Source organism: Struthio camelus, chromosome 1 (assembly GCF_040807025.1).
Source record: "Struthio camelus isolate bStrCam1 chromosome 1, bStrCam1.hap1, whole genome shotgun sequence".
In the NCBI taxonomy this organism is placed as follows: Eukaryota; Metazoa; Chordata; class Aves; order Struthioniformes; family Struthionidae; genus Struthio; species Struthio camelus.
In genome coordinates, this window is record NC_090942.1 from 217,580,405 (window position 1) to 217,604,063 (window position 23,659).

The window sequence follows — 23,659 nt, forward strand, 5'->3', positions numbered from 1 at the left end:
ATGAATGTCAAACACTTGACTCCCACTCCTGCTTGCTGGCTATGGAAGCTACCGTACCTCAACTCCAACAGCTCAGCAGGCCTTCAAGAATTCAACAGACAATTAAGCTCGCTGACAAAGGTATAAATTAGGTCTACACTTACCCTATTCTTTCTTTACAAGTGACCAGTCCGGCTGATAGAGCCATTTTAAGAAGTGACAGAAGCTCACTGCAGCTGACTTGCAAATTGCTTCTTCTGCCCTCTTTTCTCTCCTTGATAGTCCAACCACTTGACCTGTGTTAAATACTTCTCTTGATAAGAAGAGGAGTTAAGTTAGCTTCTTCTGAGGAGCTAAGAGCAACATAAACATTACAGCAGTTCCCAGGCTTTCCCCAGGCACAAATAAGAAGAGGCAGATTTCCATTATCAGAAAGACACTAAGCTATTAGCTCTAGCTCTCAGAAGGATAAAAGCTTCTGAGAAGCCCATGTTCAGCAACACATCATAGACTTTCTGCAAAAGAAGCTGCCAAGATTAAACGTGAATCTTCACAATGCTATTTGAATTTTCAAGTTCTGCTTTGTGCAGGCATCAGCAGAAGCATCAAACTGATTGAACCTTGTGGCCAAGTGTCACTGCTGTGCATTAGATTTAGATTGTGGTTTCACTTGAAAGGCATGGTCCAGAAGTCAAACTGTAGCCATTATTTTCCACTGCTGCTTACACCTTCCAGCATTGGAGCTCTGTAACAGGACTAGAAGTCGACAGCGGATTCTGCGCCAGCTCTCTCAGTCAACAGAATGGCTAATCAAGTTATGGTTACGTTATTTGCTTTTGGCAACAAACAAACTAGTAGGCACCCAGTTTAAGTTTCAGATTGCAGGCTCAGTTTGCAAAGTTTACAATTAGGAAAAATGCTATTGTGGCTTTACATATGAAGTAAGCTTTTATTCTGGAGTCCCTGGGTGGTCTGTTAAAATGCCAATTACCTCATGTTGCAGTTTTCAGAGTGAAACATCCTGATGTTATAATAAAGCTAGTGCTTGTTTCTTCTAGAGCAACAAACTCAAGAAAGTGAGGTTACGCAGTTAAAAAAAAATGACTCTAAAATCCTCTTTTCAGATAAGCTTGGAGTTCTCCCTTTACTTAATATGCTGTTTCCAATATGTCTAAGTGAAGTAATTTTGATTAGAGAAGACAAACCTTTCATGTAGGTACATGTAGTATTACACTTGAAAATACATGCAAAACAACCATGAGGCACTTCGCAGGCAAACAAACACAAAAACTACACTTATCAACTGGGCCATTGCTCCCCACCTCTGGAAGGTCTGATAGCCAGTTAAATCACATGGTACCACAGCAAGGCATGAAATCTGCTCTCTGATCTAATCAGTCATGTACACTTTTCTATCAGTAAACCCACAACAGCTTATCTTGTGCTTTGTAGGTTGGTACTATAGCTCACTGCACGTGAAAGCAAAGCGATACTGGTTTCTGTTTCTTTTTTTTCCTTTTCTTTTTCCTTTTTCTTTTTAAAGATACATGCCTGTATCTAACATTGCACAGCTGCACCTCCTTGGTATTTCTTAATTCCTTCCCCTTTACCTCCTTATTATAAACCTTCACAGAATTAGCGAGATGTGACAGTCAACAGCTTAGTAATTTTTCATTCCCTTATTCCTCAATCAACAGCTTAAACTGAGCTTTTCAGACAGGAGAGTCTGTGCAGTGCTGGTGCATACTGGGACTTCTTGTAGCAAATTAAGAACTTAAATCAAGATCCATGTTTGGCTGAAAGACATAGGATTTATTAGAGTCTCATGTACCCTATTCTAAACATAAAAAACAACAGCGGCTGTGGCAAAACAAAGACTTTTTTAAAGCCTGATATAGCCACCAGATATATAAATGCACTTCAGATACCTCTCTCCTGCAAATGCAATGCCAAATAGGAAGAGAAGGGGGAAGGAGACTTTTGAGTTTATCTTCACTTCTATTTACTGCAAACACAACAAAACCCAAACCAGCATAAGGAAGACAAAGGATGCAGGTTCTGGATCACCCTCCAGGCACAGACAAACAAGATAAAGTGATACAAGAACAGAACTAAAAGGATTTAGGAGCCGGCATTGTAAGTGTCAGACCTGCTGATTCAATTTTTTCCTTCTACGAGCGTGGAAAACAACTCTAAAAGACTTACAAGGCAAAAGAAAATCGGTTTAAACATTAAACTTGGCATGAACATGCTTCTTTAGTCTGCACATATCTAAATAAGACATAGGAAAAAATGTCTCTGTTCTGGTACTTGTTAGAGAACTACACCCGAAAGACTTATAATGGGCCATTGTGGAGATGTTGAGTTGAGGATATGGATAGCTACATATATATATATATATGAGATTCAAAAATCTTGCCATCTTACTGTTTGATTGGTATAAGCAATAAAGCCATTTAATTTTAAACTAAGGGTTTTAGTAGGAAGAATAAAGCAGACCAATGGGATTATGTAAACTCTCCCCATTCCTGTCATCAGTCTGGTCAGCAACATGCCTTCTAATCCCTGCACTTGGGGTCTCTTTGGATAGTGAGTTTTTTTGGTAGGTAAGAGTAGCCAAGGACATGAGAAAAAAGTCAGTCCAGCTCTACTTGCAGTCCCATATATTCTTCCTTTTTGCCCCTATCCTGAAGTCTCTGGCTATGTTAGATTTACTAATAAATTAATCTCATTTAGCATCTTGCTTTTGGATCCTCAGAAAACTAACTAAGCTGTAGCCAGCATGACTCCTGATGACAAACTAGACAGTGACATTTGTTCTGAAGTGGGAAGGGAAGACGGACAAATTCAGGCCTAAAGTATCAGAATGACTGAATTAAGCACTTGTAGGTATCAGATGAGTCAACTGAACCACAATCCCAACTTCTGCACTGAGCAAGTGCCCGTGAAACACCCTGGCCAAACTGCTGTATATCATTTGCATCAACCCTTGTATATCATTTCCCTCATTCCTCCTGACAAACACAGAACATACAAGTTTACTTGGGCATTTCTTACCTAGTTGAAGCAGCACTTTATTACATTCACGAAACCTGTAGCTTGACTGTTGAGGTTACAGCATATAGGAGGTAGGCATCTGTCAAAGTATGCCAGCCTTCACAGTTTCCATTAACTTCAACTGGTTTCATTTCTATAATAGCCTTGCAGTGTTTAAATTGTCCATTTGTTTTAAAGAATTTGCATAGAAGTTTCCAATGGCCTCCCCTCCCTCTTCACATATAACCAAAACAAACCTGCCAAGGTAAAAAACAAAAACCTTTGCAACAAAGGAACAGCTACCCTGTGACAGTACACCTTTAGTATCAAAGTCAGCCTGGAACAGCAGTACAAGACAACTTCAATCTGAGGATAGGTGGCAAGAAAGTATGTGCTTTCTATCACAGGATCTGCCCAAATACAAGGACACCAGTGCTCTGCAAACATGGGAAGAAAGCATACAACACAAAAACAGCCCTGATCGAGTGATAGCCCACAGAACATATGCAAGCAGCTGTAAACGAGCAGAAGAGCCTGCATCACAGCTTTCTTCACACCATCAGCAAGGGCATCTCTAAGACACTGATGCTGTGTTAAAGAGTAGGTTGCATTTTACGATTTCAAGCTAGCTGCAATATCAAGACTAATTTGCTCTGAAGACAAAGGTTTCATTTGGCCCTCAAGCACAGAACACATAGTGTCAGGTATGAGCATGAATTGTACTGCAATAGATGGACCTTATAAAAGCAGATTTTCTAGTGTAGGGAGGATCATACTTGGTGAGGAAACATTCAATTTAAAGGTTAAAAAGCCCTATTAGCTCCCAGTTTTTCCCTAAATGCGCTCTTCTGCCACACAACTTAATCAAACTCCACCCGGCTTCGCTAGCTGTTCCCAACAAGCACCATTCAGTCAATTAATCCTTCCACTACCAATACGTTAGTTAGCAATTAATAATGGGAAGACAAGGTATCACCCCCCTTCCCAGTACAGCTCAATACCATCTGTTACCAAGCCTGAGTCCTAAAATTACAAGAATTGAATAAGCTGTAAAGCTCTAAAATTGTTTTTGTGTGTGTGTGTGTGTGTGTGTGTGTGTGTGTGTGTGTGTGTGTGTGTGTGTGTGTTTTAAATCAGTTCTAGAAGAACTGTAGATTGTCTATTTTATTATCGGCTGCACTTGCTTATTTCTAGACTAATTTGAATAAAAAACCACTGAGACCTAAGGATGACTCCTGCAAGGAACAACAGAATCATGTTGCTAGAGGGGATGCTCTGACAGAATTTTAACATATCCTTAGCTCCATATTTAGCGAAGTCAGTATTATTGGAGATATTATTGGCGATGGCCTTGATCCAGAGGCCAAGCAGGCTTTCCAAAAAGTTTCAATTCTAATCAGAACGGATGGCATACAGCCTAAGAGACGTAAATTACTTACATACACAACGTCTTGTTTTGTGTATTGGTCAGGACAGAATGAGCAAGCGTGTACCAATACACTGTGCTCTAGCCTTGCCTGTAGGCCATGCACATCTTGCTATTTTTGCATTCATTTATAGATACTCATATGTTTATTGTGAAGCTGTGCAAATATATATGAGAATTATGAGGAAAAGGGGTGGAGAACTTCTGAAATAAACATTTTCGCAGAAGTTCAGCTTTAAAAAGTCTCTCGGTATTGCATGGCAAAGAGGAAGAGCAATCCTTCAAAATTATGAAGCAAATATAATTGGTACATAACTACCGGACTACGCAGACACTAAAACAACAGTTCTGAAGTGTGTACTGTCTGATTCATTAGGGTGGATGCCACCTCAGGTACCGAGGAAACACTGAAAATTTCTTCATTTGGAAGACAAAGCCTGGGGCAGAATAGGAATTTTTATTTTTATTTTATTTTTCAGGAAACAGAGGGTTAGCTTTTACAGCACCTCTAAGACAGAACCTCTGAACTCTCCTATGTTCAATCAGCCTTTTAAACTTGATTCAGCATCCATGTTCAAAACCATCTCCACCAAGAACGTTGCCTCTGTTATGCGTATCCTAAATGGTTACCTTTAACAGGAAAGCATTTCATGAAGATTTTATAGATATGTTTGGATGATAGCCATTGAATGTCATTTTCACATTGCAATGGTTAGTCCTGTTCTCCCAGTGACAATATTCAGCTCACCCCAGTATCCAAAATACCTCCCATCCTAAAAAAAACCAAAATACACTTCCTTCTGACAGTCCACATTGTAAGGAACACTGTCTTGTGAAGTGACTGACTAGGATATTTGTTAAAGCTGACTGGAATCAAAAAACTATTTACACAAGGGTGTTTAACAACAGCCCACTCCCACTGAAGATCGTGAGAAAGTTAAGTGTACCTAACGCCCAGCAGAACAGACCCTTTCCCCTGAAGCTTTCTGAGATATGTAGTGCCACACCAACCTATGTATTAAAGGGGTTTGGCACATGGCAGTCACCACCCACCACACAAACAACCCTGCATCAGAATTTCCCTATCATTAACCTCCTTCAATTTACAGAATGAGCAAACAGTCCTGAGCACAGCCCACGACAGCATTTCCAAGAGGTGCTGTTGGGAAGGGAAGGGCCGATAGCCACAGCGGGAACCCTGCCACAGAGACAACCACAACAGTTTTCTGCCTCAGACACGCTGGTGCCAGGGGCAAGCCACTGCACCACAGAAGTCTCCCAACCGCAATCCAGAACTTCGGACACAGGCATATTTCTGTCCCATGTTACTATCTCCAGGAAGGACCCTGAACCGTGCTGATTTCTGAACTACAAAACTGTAAGAAGAGTTAGGGGCTATGGTGAAGCTGCTGCCAGGAAATTCAGTTGCATACTTAGACCATTCACTACTTTGATACCAAAAACCCAGCTTGAGCAGGGTCTATCAGTGACTCCTGGACAGGAACAAGGACACTAGCAAACAAGCAAACATATAAAATCAGCGACAGGGTGAGAAACAGCTTCTAGTCTTGACAAGCTGTTACTCAGCTCTTCATTTTATGCCATTATCCCCCTTCCCAGCAACACTGCCACTCGGGGCTGGCAACTCCTCACGGAGAAGTGAAGTATAGAGAGGAATCTTCTTGTCCCAGAAGAAAAGAAGGTTGCAGTGTCTTTTCATTTCCCTGCATCGCACCCTCTTGTAATCTGAGATTTCTTCATCTCCCTGTTGCCCCTAAAAAGAAAATGTCAATACCCCTTTTTCTTTTGGGGATGGAGCTGGGCAGAGGTCACAGAGGAAGCAGACACACTGTTCCCAAAACTATCAGCCTGATTCAGAACAACACAAGAGGAGCTGCAGGAGGAGCTGAACACCTGTTATAGCACTCACAATAAACAAGAATTAAAGCAGATAGCCTAAAGAGGCTGCATGGGCCAGTCTAATAGGCAGAATTTTACTGTGGATGAGCAGTAGTGGGAGCTGTTAGCAGAGAAGAGATCTCATCAGGCAATTTGTAAAATTCCACCAGGAAGCTGCTCAAAGAGGAGTCTGTAGTGCTACCAGTTTGTCCATGCTCCAGGAACGCAGCACATGGATTCCACAGATGGAACAGATTATTACGCCCTTCAAACCTCAGAATTTCTTTCTAGCAGGAAAAAAGATCACATTAAAAAGACTTCCATTATATATATATGTACAGAAACACCTTGTCAGGGTGTGATGTTTGAACGATGACATTCAGTCCCAGCTTTTGGAATCCTCCAGGTCTGCAAGGTTGTAAAATTCAAACTAAAATATTGTATCTCTTTGGCTGGAGATATAATTCAGGTAATATTTTAATATCTATTATAAAAAAAACAAGTTCAACATGTCACATCTATGCAGAAAAATCAATTTCAGATATAAGCTTCCAATTTCTCAAAAGTTAGTATATTCAGAGACTAGAAGAGACATGCACGCTGATTATAGGATACTACAACCTGCAGTCCCTTGCATTTTCCACCACACCCTCATGAACTAGAATTACGAATGGCAAAATCAACATTATGCAGATGAAAAGACTTGTCCACAGCACTTTTCAGACCACTACTAACAGCGGCTTTTTTGGATTTGCTGCACCAGGGAATATTCCTTTTCCCAGACACTATTTTGAAATTCCTCTCTACAATTACTTTTCCTGAGCGCTTTCAGACCTGGCACTGCTGTTTCCACGGTTTCCTCCTATCTCAAGGCACCTGCATTACTTCAAGCCACTCCAGAATTAAATCTAATACTTCTGTATCCACAGTAGAGACAAGAAAATTTTAGTCTTTCAGCATGTAAGGATCTTTCTTCATTCTTCTGCCATTTCTCATTCTGGATAATTTCCTTCACACAAAGAAAAAAGATAGACTGCTAAAATTGTCAGTCTTGACCAGTTACTTATCTGTATTAGCTGACACCACGATTAAGCTCCTGTCCCAATGCTCCACATATTTTGGGCAACTTCTTCACTCAGACATATCACTGGCTGCATCTATCCTGACATTTTGGCCTGGGGCAATAGCGCTCTTTTTAAAAACAAATCACCCAGTCACACCCACTTAGTACACATTGGTTCAGTTTTCAGTGGTTTTTATGCTTGCAGACCAAATCCTTTTCTGAGGAAACTAAGCCAGAAGCTCTGTTCAGATGCACACCAAGCATGCTTGAACCCCTTTGGGGTTGAAAGTGTCCAAATCAGCAACCAGCCTTTTGGACAGTAGAGAACCATTTCCATGGTAGGGATGTTTCATCCAGGGACCACACTAAATCTAGTCCAGGGTAAAAACAAAAAAACAAAAAAACAAAAAAAAAACACAACTCCAAACTATATGTAGTGTGGGATATGGGGGCCCCAGGAACAGGTTTTTTAAACCGTTCACATGATCTGAATAACTTGGTATACCATCTGTGTATATCTTCCTGAAGTGCCAAGGGTGCTTGATCCCTTACCTGACTCTCTCTTCTTCAGCTCTTTTAAGCTCTGCATCCCGTTGCAGCACCTTCATTATTGCCTCCTGCTCTTCCTCTGTTAGGAAGCTTAGGTCAATCATCTTGGCAGGGCAGGGGGAAAGTATCCAGGAAAATCTTAAATCCTGCTGAGGAGAATAGCCTTGTGGTCCCTTTTAAAGGTATAGAAGAACAGAAGTCTTTTTCAGCAAGCACTGAGAAACCTGGATAAGGTTATAGTCAGCAGTATAAAGAGCCCCAAATTTGGCTTTCTTGCAGTAGAGTATGTGCATGCTTCCCTAGATAAGATACTTTTGATAAGGTGTTGCATTCCTGCTTGCCATTTCAATGATGTCCTCTGAGCTTGTCCTCTCAGCTCTGCTTCCTGGAGTAACAGTTCACCGACCCAGCATATTCAGTGTTTAGGAGCAGCCAAAACATCCCCTAAAAGAGGGAGACAAAGAAGAACAAGTTATAATATCAGGGATCAAGGAAGTAGATTGTGTATGCATTTTTTTAAATTAAAAGAAACAAGTTTTTCAGTACAATTAAACTACTTTGAAGTTCAAATGGTCACTTCAAGTCAAACCTGTTTTACAGCTTCTTGAACAAGGGGGTCATGAAAATATACTCCTGCCCAATACAGTGACTCATACCCTCAAAGACAGAAGTGTCATTCAAGTGCAAAAATTTAAAAATAAATAACTGCATTTTAGGTTTTCCTTGAAGTCAGCAGAACAATTTAGAGTCAAAATTTACATCTAGTCAGTCCCAGGCAATGAGATTATCTTCAAAAGTACACAGGAGATCTCTGTGTCTATGGTTATCATACATCAGAGACAAAAGCCAAATATCTCTGAAGTTCACTGTTGCTTGCAAAGATTTTCAGAGTAAAGAGTCAGATAGAGTGAGGCAGCTCAACATGAATCTATTTCCACCTGTGGTGTTCACCTTCTGCCAGTGTAGACTTGGACCACGTTTCTGAACTCTCTTCACAAGGGCCTGAAGTTAGGTTTTGTTTATTTAAACAAAGATTGCCCTCAAAAACACATTTGGGGTAAAAATCATGAGCTTGCCATGGTGGTTTACTTATTATTTGCACATTTCTAGGATGTCATCTTTGAGCAGTCATCAGCTAAACAGAACAAAAGAATCATCCCATGAGTACAAGCCATTGAACTTTTGGACCCAACTTCACTCTTACAAAATTGCATGCCTTGCCCTTCACACCTGTCTTCCCGCTCTCAGTCTTCAAAGGCTCCTTTCCCTTTCCAGATCAGAAAGGCAGCAGTCATCACTAGCCCCGGAGGAAAAATCCTAAGGAAGCTGGCAGAACTCTGCCAAATGCAACATGTTCTGGCAATGAGATGGGAGGAGGCTGGGAACATATTAGACGAATTTACAGGCCCCAATCTAAGACTTAAGGAGTGTGTCCTCAGCGAGTGCAATGCCTCTTTCTGTAAGTCTCTGTCTATTTGTAAAAATAAATATTTATCACTTATAGGAGAAGCTCTTATTCTACTTGAAACTGCAACAGTTTTAAGAGATTATTTTCCTCAGATATTTATTCACAGCATTTTGCCTCTGATAATGTATAATTATGCCATGAATATGATCCCACAGAGGCCCTAAACACTGTCATATGGAACATATGAAGTAAGAGCAAAACAATTTCTATAGGAACATCTTGAGTATGTGGAATAAGAAATCACGCAGTTACATGAAGGCTCACTGCTTTATCCAAATTAACCTGCATCTACAAATAGTAATTTCAAATACTGTTTTGCCTTTGTTTTATAGACCATGGTTCCAGACCTCAAAAAGCCACCATCAACAAAAGACACTTAAAAAAAAAAAAAAAAGAGAGACAAGATAATCCCTGACTAACAAAGGTTAACACCTCTTGCCTAAAAAAAACTCAAAGAAACTAAGGCAGGAGGGAAAGTCTTCTGGGTCTAGACTTGAATCTCTGTTAGTGCCTCATTGCAACTGCACCATGGATGTAACAAAGCCCAAGAGGAAAAAAGAAATAGCATGAATTGAATACAGGCCTCAGGAGGATCCCTAGTGTCAAACCTGGTGGGAGACAGAAGAGAAGCAGACTATCTTTTTGGTCATTTCTCTTCATTAGGCAGCTATTACCACAACAAGGTAATACCTTAGGTCTACCTTAGGTAGACCAAGGTAATACCATGTCTACCTTAGGTCCCTGCAGTACAACACTACCATTCGGCAGACAGGCTGCCCCCACAGCAGGGACCTAATGAGCACCATTTGTGCAACTAGTCACTGTGCTTACTTCTCCGGCCACAAAATCCGGAAACCGCTCCACCAGGAGATGAAAACAATATACTGGCACTACCACTACTCAAAGGGAAATTTTCATCTCTAAAGATACCCTCTACATCTCTAAGAAATGCTGTTATCTCTAGTTAGGTTAATCCATATTTCTTAAATAAACTTCTGAATGTGGTTCTGTTCAGCTGTCATATTTATCTTCTCCATGATCTTCAAAGCAATATTGTTCCATGAGGTTTACGTAGCAGCCAATATTTCAAACTACCTATCTGTAACTTTGGCCTTTTAAAACAAATTTAGAAAATGGCAGTTTATCTCACAATTATATAGAAATAAAAAAGTGCTTACTACAAAGTCACCAACAAACATTCAAATCCTGAACTTTTTTGAGAATCCAGCACATCACTTCTTCAACTTATAAACAGATAGGGATGTCAGTTTTGACTGTCAAGCACTCTTCCTAACATCTCATACACCAGTCTGCTTTTGCAGTGTTAATTCAAAGCCCTGGATGTTGACTGACTGGCAGGTGCACGTCTGCCAACAGGAACCAAAAATTATGTTGCAACCTCAAAACCTGAACAGCTCTAAACTGGAATTGTCAAGACTTTCATCTTGTCAATTGGGTAAGTTTCTTGCCTCAGGTAAATCAAGTCTGTAAGAAAGCTGTTGAAGGATTGATGTCTTATGATGTCTTTTTCTTTGTTTTTAAAATAATTTCTGAGAGAGGAGTGTTATATTGTCTCACAGTGTAAACTAAAGATCTAAAAGAAATAGCTGGACAGCATTCACAAAACAAGCTGCAGGCTTCGTTCATGTCTCATAGTATTCAAATTAATAAAAATAATGGAGGAAGAACTTCAGTCCTTCCCAAATGGGCAAGAAGTTGCAAGGACTGAGTATCCACACGGGTCTCTGGAAAGCTAAAGCAACATGCCCTTCTATTAAACTTCCACGATATCGCCATTCAACAGAGCAATTTCTGCAAGTAAATTTAAACTCCCACTTTGTTTTTAGGCAGGTGCAAGATACCACCTGCCTTAACAGGCTCTCAACCAAACTTCTCCTGGCAGATATGATACCATATAGTTCCATGACTAAACATTAGTTTCATAGCTGTTTTTGCTAAGTGTAACGTACTTTGTCTGGCTTAAATGGATCACGTTCTCCTCCCAACACTTCAGAGGAGACTCCTATGTGAATTCTGTTCCATTGATCCACTTGCATTTATCCTTTATTCAGATTTACATCGTATTTTATTAGTTGTTTTTCTCCTACCCTAGTTTATGACAAAAAACCTTCCCAGAATTAAGCAGTGCAGCTGAGACCCTTCTAGGTTCCTTTTTAAAGTGAACAACGTGATGCTTCAGTTAAGGCATGTCCGAGTACTTGAAAAATTGGCCCCTGAGCTCACTGGATAAGAAGTTAAAAGAAACTAGCAATAATCAGATTTTTTCTTCTTTGATTTGTGTCATCTATATAGCGCAAACTCTGTATCACATTTCCCTATGATAACAAATCTTTAGTCATTGGCACCATGCCAGTTACAAACAAACTAGAGTAGTTTTTAGTCTCAGCATAAACAAGAAGAAAACCTTTTCTCTGTGTGGTGTACTTGGCCAGGCTTGTAAGACCTGCCGATACAAGTTAGCGCAAGACTGACTTTCTGCAAAAAGACTGCAAACACTGATTCCAAGCACAGAAGGGGAAAACTGCTAGCTGAGAGGACAGTATTTGTCATAGATCTAAGGCCAAATTTCAAAAATCAAAACCTCCTCTACTCCAAATCCCCCTCAACCCCAATTTGAATTAATTTGCTCTCCTTTTTTGACAAATATTTTCTCTTAAAGTTTGCATACATGCCAAAAATAACTGAGTGGTCTTAATATTTCTTTCGGAACCACTAGAAGCTCAATGGGAAGTTTTCCTTTTCAGAAAAAGTTTTGAGACCTTAAGTGTCAAATAAGACTCAAAGACCCACACTGACTAATCCAGACTGACTAAATCATGGAAACAGACAGAAATACCATACTGACTGGTTCCTGGGAAAAACCTGTCACCTTATGTTGCAGAGCAACATTTGTGAGTCTTGGGATATTTATCATGAATTTTTTCTTAAATCTTAAATTGAAATGAAGCTGCATGAAGAACTTCCCTTTCATTAAAGTTTTCTCATCCTTGTTATAAATAGAAGTCTGAAATTATGTTTTATGTAATTCATGCATCAAAGCTTCTACAGTTTGGCAATAAAAGAAACAAAAATGGAGTTTTTTTCCACTCATAAGGCACTCAACTCCTGAGTGCTTTAGGCCCAGCCACCATCCAAAACATTTTTCTTATAGGATTTCTCAAAAACTACTCAGGCAGTTATGCTTCTTAATTCATTTATTTAAGACTTTAGATTTTTCTAGAGCACAATCAAGTCAAAAAAGAAAAGACCTCGTTCACAAACTACGCTGTTTGCTCTACACAGAGCTCTGGTTTTCCCCCTACTGCCTTCTCCTAAATACAAAAAGGGAATTGTAATTCTAATACTGTGTTCCAAACATTAAGAGGTACCATATTATGAGGTATCATAATCACAGCTTAGATTTTTAAGTTTTTACTCAGTGGGCATATTTTACATATGGGATGTAACGAGGGAGAGGCAAGAGGCTAGACTTGTTTGACATGACTGACAGATTAAGTTCATCAACAGGATCAGAGACTGAACAGCAAAACTCCAGCCAGCTGTTTCATCCAAGTCAACTCGACCTCCTTTTGCAATGTATCAGCCTAGTAATGTCTAAATTTACAATATAAGATTATTTTTCAAGTGCTCCTCATACAGCAGAGCTAGGCTTACCAGAGTTTTATTCAGAAGAATCTTTCTCCCAGCCAACACCTTCTAATAAGAGGAAGAAGGTCACAGCCAATGCTACACTTCTGACTAGTTTTGCATCCATATTTGTGCCAACTCCTTCCAACTGAATGAACAATTACCCTGTGGGCCTGGCCGATGAGCAACTCTCATCTGCATGCATGTTCACGTCATAAAAGTTCAATTACAAGTAACCCATCGGCTCTTAAAAATAAGAGGGTTTGGTTTTATGCATTTGAAAGCTATACATCTTCCTAACGTTATTGCTTCAGTGCTGCAACATATCAGCACTAGCAGCCAGGATGAGTTAGAAGTCAAGACCTAAGGTAATAGGAAGCTAAGGAACATAGATAAATAGAAGTGTGCAGTATAACAGTTTGCCTCTGCAGAGAAACTCATTATTCTCAGAAGAGAGGTAACTAAGTTTGTCCTTAGCTTCCACGCCTGGGAAGTAGTAATCTTTTTTCTTCTTGAAGCAAGGAAGCCAAATGAGAACTTCAGGTGTAATGAAAGCTTTACAGAATTGGCCCCTCTCACTCTGGGAGGTCTGATTAGGCATTACCAGTACCTCTGACAAGGAGACAGAAAAGCTACAGTCCTGCAGAAACTGCATGCTTCTCCGAACAAATTTTATTCTCCACTGAATTTATGCAACACAATTACAGATACCTCAACACTGTCCCAAGCTTACAGAACATAATTTCTGTATAAATACATGAGAGGCAAATCTCATGGAGGGAGAAGAGCTAATTAAGCTAAATGCCAGTGTTGGCAAAAGCACAAATAGTCTAAGCCAGCCATGAATATATTTGTGCAGAAGATCAGAAGACTGAGGACATGTAACAGATTTCAGTTTGAGCAATGGAGACTGAAAACCTAGTAACTTCCAAGGGGGACTTCAGTCATCATTTGAGAGTTTATAATGTGGTTGCCTGCAATTGTAGGGGTCTGAACTTAGAAACCAAGCAGGCCTGTTGCCATTTTTACTCTTGAAGGGGCAGAAAGGAAGAGGAATCATCCAGTAAAAGAGGTATATCTGTAGCCAGTCCATCTGCTACTGTATCTTCAAGAGCTGTTATCACAGCATTTTCAGAACGATAAAAGCTACCTATACACAGCATATTATATTTCCAATAGTCCCAGAGATTACCTTAGAGAACAGTATTTGTCAGCATGTATGTTTAGTCAACGGAAGGTAGAGAAATTCTTTTTTAGCTAGTTGTGAATGGCAGGATGGTTATAGAACAGGGACCATTGCAGAATTGGGGGATATTTATGGTCAGGCAATACTGAAGTTGCTCTTACAAACAGAAAAATGCTTTGTTTCAGTCCAGTAATAAACCTACATATCTCCTTTACTCACAGCACAGTTAAGGGAAAGTTATCTGCAATTATAGTACTGGACGGCTCCTCGAAACAGCCACAACGGAGGGGAAAAAAAAAAAAAAAATGATGCACAACAAGCCTTACTCTTGCTCACTGGTACCAAGATGATGCCTGCTGTTTTTAACCTGTAAAATGGCTGCAATCTTAACAAATTCTTACCGATAGCATTATACAATGATCTTCAGTCAGCTGGAAGAAAAAGTTTCACATTATGAATTGGAATATTCCAGGGCATTTGATATCTGTTTTGAGGGAAATGAAGCTAGACTAATGCAAGCGTTTTAGAAAAATTCCACCCTTCTCCAGGAATATCTGCTTTGCTGGTCATACAGTGATTTAGTTTTACTGCCGCTTGGTAAGAAATCAAGACTTTCATAACTTTGAAACTAAACAGGCAAGTGTACTGTTTTCAGAGGGCAAAATGTTAATAACTAGAAGAAGAAAATGAAAGTTAACAACTGCAAATGGGAGGAGGAAAGAACAATTTATTTTGGTATAATCTGTCTAATAAAGTTTGGCAGGTTGCCATTTCTTTCATAGGGCTTACATATTACTTGGCAGCAACGCCTAAGAGTGTCAGTCTCTACACCCACTATGGTATATAATCATTAGATGAGTGCTTTTAAAAGGATACGGTCTCAGGAAAAAGATGTTCATAAATTAAAGAGAAATATACCTAAAAGAGGAAATCATAACTGTACTTTTCCTTGTGACCATTCTTTATCACACCAACTATAGGCATCATGCCATTTATTTTACATTGGCATAGGCATAAAACTATGCAAAAAACTATTTAACTCTATACTTAGCATCTTCAAGATTACTTTAAGAATAAGGATTCCAGCAAAATAACATCATCAACAACAACAGCATATCTCACTATATGTCCTGAGGCTCTCCAATTCTCATTTTATTTCCTTGCACATAATACCATTAGCACTTTCAGATTATTTGAATTAATAACGCAGTTCGTTTGCAAAAACTTGGTTCTTCTATTTTTTTAAATCAACAACCACCACAATATGGAGAATATATTCCCAGGTTAAGGGACTTTAAATACAAAGTTGAAGATGGCTCAGTCCCCTGCATCTCTGAAGGCAGAGCACTGTCTATTGTGTAAAAATTATTCTCACCTCCCCTTACAGAGGAAAGGGTCTCCCTCCAGAAGCTTCAGAGAGTGGTCAGCTTACAAGATTCAAGCTTCCACTGCCACTTTCTCATTCTTCACGTCAGCTGACCTACGCAAGGTCCAGCTTGAGAGGGTGTTTTTATGTCTTGCTTTGAAAACAGATTTAAATAAATGATCTGAAGCATTTCCACATTTACTAACTTTTTAAAATACTATCTCATTCTAAGCTTTTTCCCCAATATAACTACAAGACAGATTCAAATCCCAGCAAGGAAACTGCACAGGAAACAGACAAAAGATTGACCCCCCAAAAAATGGATCTCATAAGGCAGATCATTGATGAAGCCCTTAAAAAGGTTTTGTTAAGATGTCAGTGGCTTCCTTTCATCTTCCTTTCTGTCTTCAGAAAGAGAGGACGACCTCTTTTTCTGTAGGCTTGCCATCCATCTTAAAAGTACAGATTGAGTAAGGAAGAAAGTGAAAAGGGGTCAACAGCACCTCCTTTCTCTCTCACAACCGTTTACTGCAGAGTGAAAAGCACACTGGCTCTTCCTCTCACCTCTGCATCCCACAGAGAGGATTTAGATATAATCAGGAACAGCCTAATCCCTTTCCTTTTCTTCCCGTGTCCCCTTCTTCAAAACAAGTAGTCTCATTCTAGTTTGAGGTCTACGATTGCCTGCACCAGGCTAACAAGCATAGTTTTTTGGCAGAAGTCAAATAAAACAAACTTGCATGCACTAGAGGTGCCTAAAATATTTCCACAAAGGAAAAACAAAACCAAAACTCAAAAAACTAAAGTAGCCTTGCTGGAGTTGTAGGATGCGTTTTCCATATTAATTCCCTTGATAAAGATGGTCAAAGAATAGCATTGTGGAATTGATAGAAGAACTGCTGTTGCTCTTCAGGTTTAGCAAATTTTAGCCTTAAATAAATCATAAAGTTACAATGTTCCTAATGTAGAAGAGTTTACAAGTTCAGGTATTGGAGACTTCAGTAGAATTACTCCACTTCTCTGCTTCCCTGCTCTGCTGATATTAGCAAGCACTTTGGTCCTTTCCATCTAGGAGTCTATTCTGAAAATTGTAGCACTCAAGAATGAAAGCGTGCAAAACAGTGCAGCTGATTAACAAGTGATTCCTGTCAGAGGTTGCTGGGAAGTGAGACACTTCCTGCATCTTTGTTTTTATATATGAAAGATTATCTAGCTGAGAATACTGAGCAGCAGTTTACACAGTCACAGTGTAGTCCAAACCTTTTGCTAATATAGATGGCTTTCTCACAAGAGGGCTTTACTAAGGGGTTAACAGTGTTACACGCTCAGATACAAGGAAATTCATGTCACCAATAACACATAGATTTGCATTCGAATACTCACTTGACTAATGCTCGTTCAGTAGAACTGACAGTAAGACATTTTGTAGGGCAGCTTCAATCCCAAAAACCTCTTAAGCAGAGAGCGCAAAAGGTTCATTACAAAGCCTGTCCACATGATTTTTGCAATGATTTTACCCTGTTACTATGACAACTCAGTAGTCAGTATCTGTTGCATCCCCGTGACTTTAAGGGTCCCCACTGTAATTCCTCATCTGAGTTGAAACAATCAGCTTTGGAGGTGCCTAGTTGAGCCAGGACACATACTATCCCTGTACCACTCATTTTCCCCCCACTATATTTGCAAAATTAGGAACCCTAGGGTGATAGGCTGCCTGTCTTATGCATCAGTTAGAACTGCCTTAAAGCAGTGTCAGCCAAAAGCTTTGGTTGTGGGTCATAGCACAATTCCTCTGCAGCACGATTCACAATATAACTTGTGATACAGGCTGAGTGCAAAACTACGAAACTGGGAGGATTTATGCCATCTTTGCCTCCCCTGAGGGAGGCCTTTCATCTCACAGCTTTACCAGAGTGGCTTTACTTTTAGCCCAATACGAAATTGAGATCATGCAGAATGTTGCCAATGGCCACTCCGCATTCTCAGACATGATTAACTGTGTAGCAAGGAGCTGTGGTAAGTAAAATCATCCCTTACTCATCTGCAACACTCAATTTGTTACTGCAGGCCCCCTACTTTTCCATTGTGGCCACTGTCCTTGTTACTGTAACTACAGTTCTGCTAACTGATGACTACTGTGTGTAAAGAGCCAGTAAATGAACCAAGTCCTTTGGCTGTCCTTTCTCATAAGATGACTGAGTAACCACAGATCTTGGACGCTCACTCCTGTATTTTTTTTTTTTAAATAATAAAATTACCCCACCTAATAACTGATGTAATCTGAAGATTATCAAGAAAGCTCACGTCAATTAATGTCATCCTTGCTACAGTAATTGAGGCATACACCTACCTGAAAACAGGACTTCACATAGAATTCAATTATCAGCAGAAATCAGGTGCCAGAAGAGAAAGAATATTCTTTAGAAGTCCTGCAGTCATAGAAGCAATAAGTGAATTAAGGAGAAAATTGGGTGAAAGAGCACTTCAGTTTATAGAGAAGTCAAAATCAAAATGCTAAAGAAAAAAAGTAGCTCATAGTCTGCAAATAGAACACAGTCAGAATCAGGTCTCATCTCAGTGATCAAGATTAACTTAAGTTTTGCAATGAAGTTCTTAGGGTTTGGGGTTTTTTAATATACGTGCTTAGAAAGCTTACTAGAGCTCCCTATCAAGAGGAAGATCACTCATCCTTCAGTGCTCAATAATGTTTTGCCTGATGTCCTCATAACGTGAATATTCTACCTGTTAGCAGGCTCATTCTGGTCAAGAAGCTGAAACCAGCAAGCAGCAGCATCAGCCTTCCTTAATGTGATATTAAATTGCAAGAATAACAGGAAGTCTGTCAGCCATGAAAACTTCACTCATAAGATTGTTTGCACTACTGGGCTAGGCTATATCACATAAAACCTAGTCTTTTCCCTGACTGATACATGTTTCATTGAATACTTACGGCCAGATCCAAACAGAGCACTCAAGCACCTAAATACCTGGTAGCTGGTTCCAGGCACACAGCTGGCCCTGTTATACAAGAAACCTAGAAGGGTAGGGTGAGAGCAAAATCCAGTTGTTACACATGAAGCGAAGAGCAGGGAACAGTCAGTTTCAATAGCAGCCTACAGTTGCACTGCATAAGGTGTAATGTCAAACTGCACCGTACGAAAGAGATTTGCCATATAAAGTCCATTTAATAGTAGGGGAATGGGAAGGAAAGGGAGAGAAAGGTTGTGACTGAAATTGTTTCTCAGATACTGGCACCAAGATCAGGAGTTTGGAACTTGTGAGGCTAGGGTTCATAGTATAAAGCCTGTTCCTGAACACAGGTATTTAACTTTTCAGGAGTGGCTCATTCCTTTAGAAGACAGCTATGCAAAGTATTAGCTCATTTTTGTGTAGAGGCTACAGCACACACCCAGAAAGTGGCCAAAACAAGAGCCCCCAGAAACCTCTTTAGCCCGGGAGGATTAAAACTTACCTCCCTCTACTCGTAACCTAAGCAGCAGTCTCAGGAGGTTTCACTGGGCTTACTTCTAACCCTTCCTACATCTGTACCCCCAAAGATCAAGTCACCCATCTCACAGACCGATCATTAGTCTGAGCTTATCTCACAGCCCTGCAAAGCAGAAACAAGAACCCAAATCTACCCTCTCTCAGTCAGGCCACCATGTTACAAACCAAGATCCCTCTCCTTACTTCCCTTCTGTCCAGGCAGCTTTGCATTCCTGGCTATATTCCTGGCTTTCTAAGGCTTCAAAAATAAAAGCAACACAACTCAAAGTGCTACCTACTCATCTGTGCACCTAAGTGGGATACAGGCGACCTGCAAACCCGGCTCAGCAAAGGCAGTGACACTTTTGTGTGAGCAGGACAAGAATGTCAAGAGCTCACTGCTTAGGGTTGTTTGACAGATTTCTATCTAGGATAGACACATACACATTTTGATAAGGCACCTAAAGTACAATTACATAGCTCTTTTGGACATCACCCTTAATTCTTCATAACTGATGTGCTGTTTTCAAGGCTGTTTTTTGAAGCATGTGGCCCATTTAAATTTAATAGAGCAGAAAAGCCCGGGGAGAGCTTTTAAGATTTAAAAGCTGAGGGTCTAAAACTGTTTCCAATACAAGAATTCTAGAATACCCTGACCTATTTCTGGAGCTCCAGTTACATGGCTGAGATGGACTAAAGTCTTACTCTAGTCCATCATGTCTGTACAGAAGTAAATCACTGTCCACTTAGCAGCCAGTCAAAATCAGGTTCTTAATAACACTGGGCCGACAATTTCATCTAAGTTTACTATTGGTCAGTTTGATCCTTCTGTAGAACAAAAGCATCTAGTAATGACTTTAGGACGTTGTTCTGCTAGTTACTCTGCAAATAAGCAGAGTTCTGCTTATTCTGCTTTCCCTTTTAGAGAGGGAGAGAGAGAGAGAGAGAGAGAATGAAAGAACAAGAGAGTGAGAGAGAGGCAGGAAAGGTATAAATAGAAGGTAAGGTATACATATATGTATGTGTATGTATATACACATCCATATATACAGACATACACATCTATATATGTGTATACACACACATATACATATACACAAATATGAACACAGAATTTACTTGATTGGGAGAGAGGAGGAAAAGAAATTGACATTTATATTCCTTTTCTTCTGTGGTATAAATTCTGTAACTAGCTGGAGGAAAATAATTTCGGTCAAGTAGTTTGTTCATTCAGTGCAAGTGCACAGGGTGCCGAGCAGGATACAGTTCAAAAATAGTTTGGCATGATCACCCAGATAAAGAGCTATAAAATAAGAAGGGGGTGGAGGAAGTGCTCCTTTCTAGTTCTACTATACGCTAAGTTCTACACACACTATATCCCTTCCCACAGACACGCTCAATGCAATAAACAGTCAAGTCACATACAGCAAGGAAACCTTATACAATGAAGTAAGAATCTGGCAAAGCCAGTTGCTGTGCCCAGGTGAATTTGAATGACTCCCTACCACAAGAATGAAGCACGAAAAGGTCTGCTAAAAATCAGCCATAAGTTACTTAATGCCCCAGTAAGCTAAAGAATTGGAGAATGCTAATGCAGCAGACACTACATCTGCTTGGCATACAGCAGTATTTCCATGTTCTAGCACTGGAAAACTGAACTTAGCAACTTCTTTAAATTCAGTTAAATAAGTTGACTTTAAATGCAACATCTGGTGGACTTTGAGCACAAGAAGGTTACCTGTCGCTTTCAGTAGTTATCTCTCAGTCAGCCATTTCAGATGAAGAGCACTTGCTGTGCAGAACAACAAATTCTTTATTATACTGCAAAATAAATTGCTATTAAATGAACTGAAGACTGACTTCCATAGCACAGAACCATCACTTCTGATTAGAGAAAAATAAAATTGAATATTTTTTCCTACTGAGTGACTAAGAATCACTTTTAAGCTTCCCTGCAAATAATGTTTTCTTAGTAGGTTTGTTTGTATGAAGTCAGTTTTATGTAAAAGAAAGTATTTGGTACCTTTATTCTATTCAGCATTGGCAAAGCAGATTCCTTTCTGTCTGAGCGCAGGAAACTCAATACAAGGTAGAAAAAAATTAACTCCTTTGACTTCATCCCACTGTTTAGCTTCCTTCCTAATCTTTGCTGCTAGATGCAATGCCTAATACTCTGTCTTCTGCACTAGCATCAAAGGTTTTGTCCAAGTACTTACGCTGGAGCAGCACTGCTGCCTGGGAACCTGGCAAGTGCTTCCTTCAGAGTTACAGGAGTCTCCTTCAGAACATAGATCTGTCCATGGTCTCTGCCCAGTGCTTTCGAGGAAAGAAAGATTCACTTTCTAACACTGATTGTGGGGGATAACGGGTGATTGATTCAGCAGCACTGTTTATTCTGGCCTTTGTCAGCACTGGAGAACAAGAACACAATCATCTGTTTCACTAAACTTTAAAAGCCCAACAGTGAAGCTGATTATGCGTTATTCTGGACTGCAAGAGATGCTGGACGAATATTTCCTTAACATGAGATGGGTTTAGTGACAGTTGCCAAAAAATTCAAGGATATGCTTTTTAGCCAAAGCAGAGGCCTGCCGCACCGATACATAAAAGCCGACTGAGAAAGATAATTAGTATACGCGTGCCTTAAACCCAGATATAAGCTCACTGACCAGTGACTGCATATAAACATTTTGTAACATTTTGTATTGTAATAGTACACTATAAAATACTAGCAGCATTCTGTAACATAGCCACACGTAAATATTCCAATAATACCTAACTGCAAACGGGCAGACAGAAACTTGTAGTAACGCTTGCCCGAACAGCGCACAGGAAACCAGGTGCAAATACTAAAATCAATGACATAAGAGCAAAAGCTTATAGCGCAGGCAGGAAAAAGATGCCCGGTGAAACACAAATAGTCCCACCGAACAAGGAGGAAAGAAAGATGCAGAATAAATCAGAAGGATGCCTAGCAAAACCAGAGTTAAGCCTTAATCCCTCAAAATAATGTCAGAAAACAGAGGCGACCACCCCCTGTTCTTCTAGGAAGGGGCATAAAACACTAACCGCGAGCAGGGGAGGGTGGGGAAGAAAGGGGAAAAAACGCCGGCTGCCAAACGCGTTTAAACGCCCGGAGCTTTGACGCGCCGCCGCACCCTCTCTTAACTGCCTGGCACCCGCGTATGATCTGCCACAGCACTTCGACGTCCTTTTTCACCACAGAAAACCGAGTTTCTTTCACATCGCCCCGTTAAGAACGCTTTAATCCCCCTCCCCTCCCCTTACAGCTGTGAGAAAGGTCAGAAACACTCGCCTCGCCGCTTGACAACGCGCCCCCAAATTTGAGAGCCCCTCACGCTGCACTGCCCGTCCTAAAAACGGGCATTTTTGCTCACAGACGGAGGCACAAACCGGCGCATTAGCGAAGCATCCCCCCCCTCCCCCCGCGCCGCGCGCCGGCTTCACCTCAGCGCGACAGGACGGAGCCGCCCCTCTCCTCCCCGCCCACCCCACGGCGTGTGTGGAGCGGCCATTTCAGCCGTCCCGAGCAGCCCGGCTCTCCCCTCACCTCCCACCTCAGCGCCGCTGCCCGCCAACGCGCTCCTCTGAGGAGGCGGCGGAGGCGGCGGTGGGGCGGGCGAGGCGGTCCCGGCCCCCGCGGCCGTTGGGCCAATGGCGGCGCCGCGTCTCTCAGAGCGGGCCCGCCCTCCGCTCTCCCCTCACCTTCGCCGTCCCGCCGTCGTTTTGGCGGGGTCAGCCTCGTCCTCTGTGTGGTGAGGCGGAAACGGCGTTCGACCTCCACTCCTTAAACTGAGGGTTTCATCGTTAAATCCTCTTGCTCGGTCGGCAGAGCGAGCCCCGCCAGGGCAGTAACCGTTCCCGATGGGGCTTCCACAGCGGCCACCACGGCCACGCTGCTGTTCGTCTCCCACCTGGGAGAGGCGGAAAGTGGGTTTTGGGGGGCACCAGGGGGCATCGTGGTGAGCCTCCAACTTTGGTTCAATAAATGTGGAGGACTTTTGGGGGAGGGGGGGGGGGGCTGACTGGGGAGGGCACTGCTGAGGCAGAGCCTGGTGGCAACAGCATCCTACCTCCCTAGCCAAAAGTGGGTACTTCACCTAAAGCCCACACAGGGAATTTAGGCTGGACTAGTTGCCTTGAGGTAAAATGAGCAGCGTTTCACTTCCTCTGGGCTCTACCTATTACTTAGGATAACCTAAGATGTGTGAAAACACGCCTATTTGCAGTAAAGATGCAAGCAATGATAACAGAGGTTTCAGCCGTCTGTCCAGGAAGCTGCTCTATGCGCCTTTATCTGTATTTAAACATTGGCACAACATACACGTGCACTGATGTGGGCAGGATATTTCAGGAGTAATTCAGGAGGATCTTTCCTTTGAATTATGCCTTATTCAGTAGCCAGGGGAACAGGGTTATTTCTGAAGCCGGAGTCCCTCTCGTTGAGGGTAACAGCCCTGGCTCCTCGTGATTTGGAGAGTTTTCATGATGGCGTTTGCACATTATGCATGTTCTTCTCAAGACATTTGTAT

At 41.1% G+C, this 23,659-nt stretch overlaps 1 protein-coding gene across 13 annotated transcripts in view; it reads right to left on the bottom strand.

Moving 5' to 3' along the window:
- SYTL2 (synaptotagmin like 2) overlaps positions 1-22,850 on the bottom strand; it is a 61,636-nt gene extending 38,786 nt beyond the window's left edge. For 4 of the 13 annotated variants that reach the window (XM_068930619.1, XM_068930620.1, XM_068930613.1 and 1 more), the window contains exons 1-2: positions 22,678-22,850; positions 7,956-8,396 (exon numbers count right to left, since the gene is read on the bottom strand). In XM_068930619.1, the coding sequence (XP_068786720.1) occupies positions 7,956-8,056 (101 nt within the window). In that variant the 5' untranslated portion in view covers positions 8,057-8,396; positions 22,678-22,850. Of the gene's footprint in view, positions 1-7,955; positions 8,397-13,095; positions 13,317-15,629; positions 15,775-17,970; positions 18,110-18,570; positions 18,655-21,322; positions 21,518-22,574 lie in introns of those variants that run through there. The other 9 variants (XM_068930621.1, XM_068930610.1, XM_068930612.1 and 6 more) reach the window with 8 other exon arrangements.
- Positions 22,851-23,659: the final 809 nt, after the last annotated feature.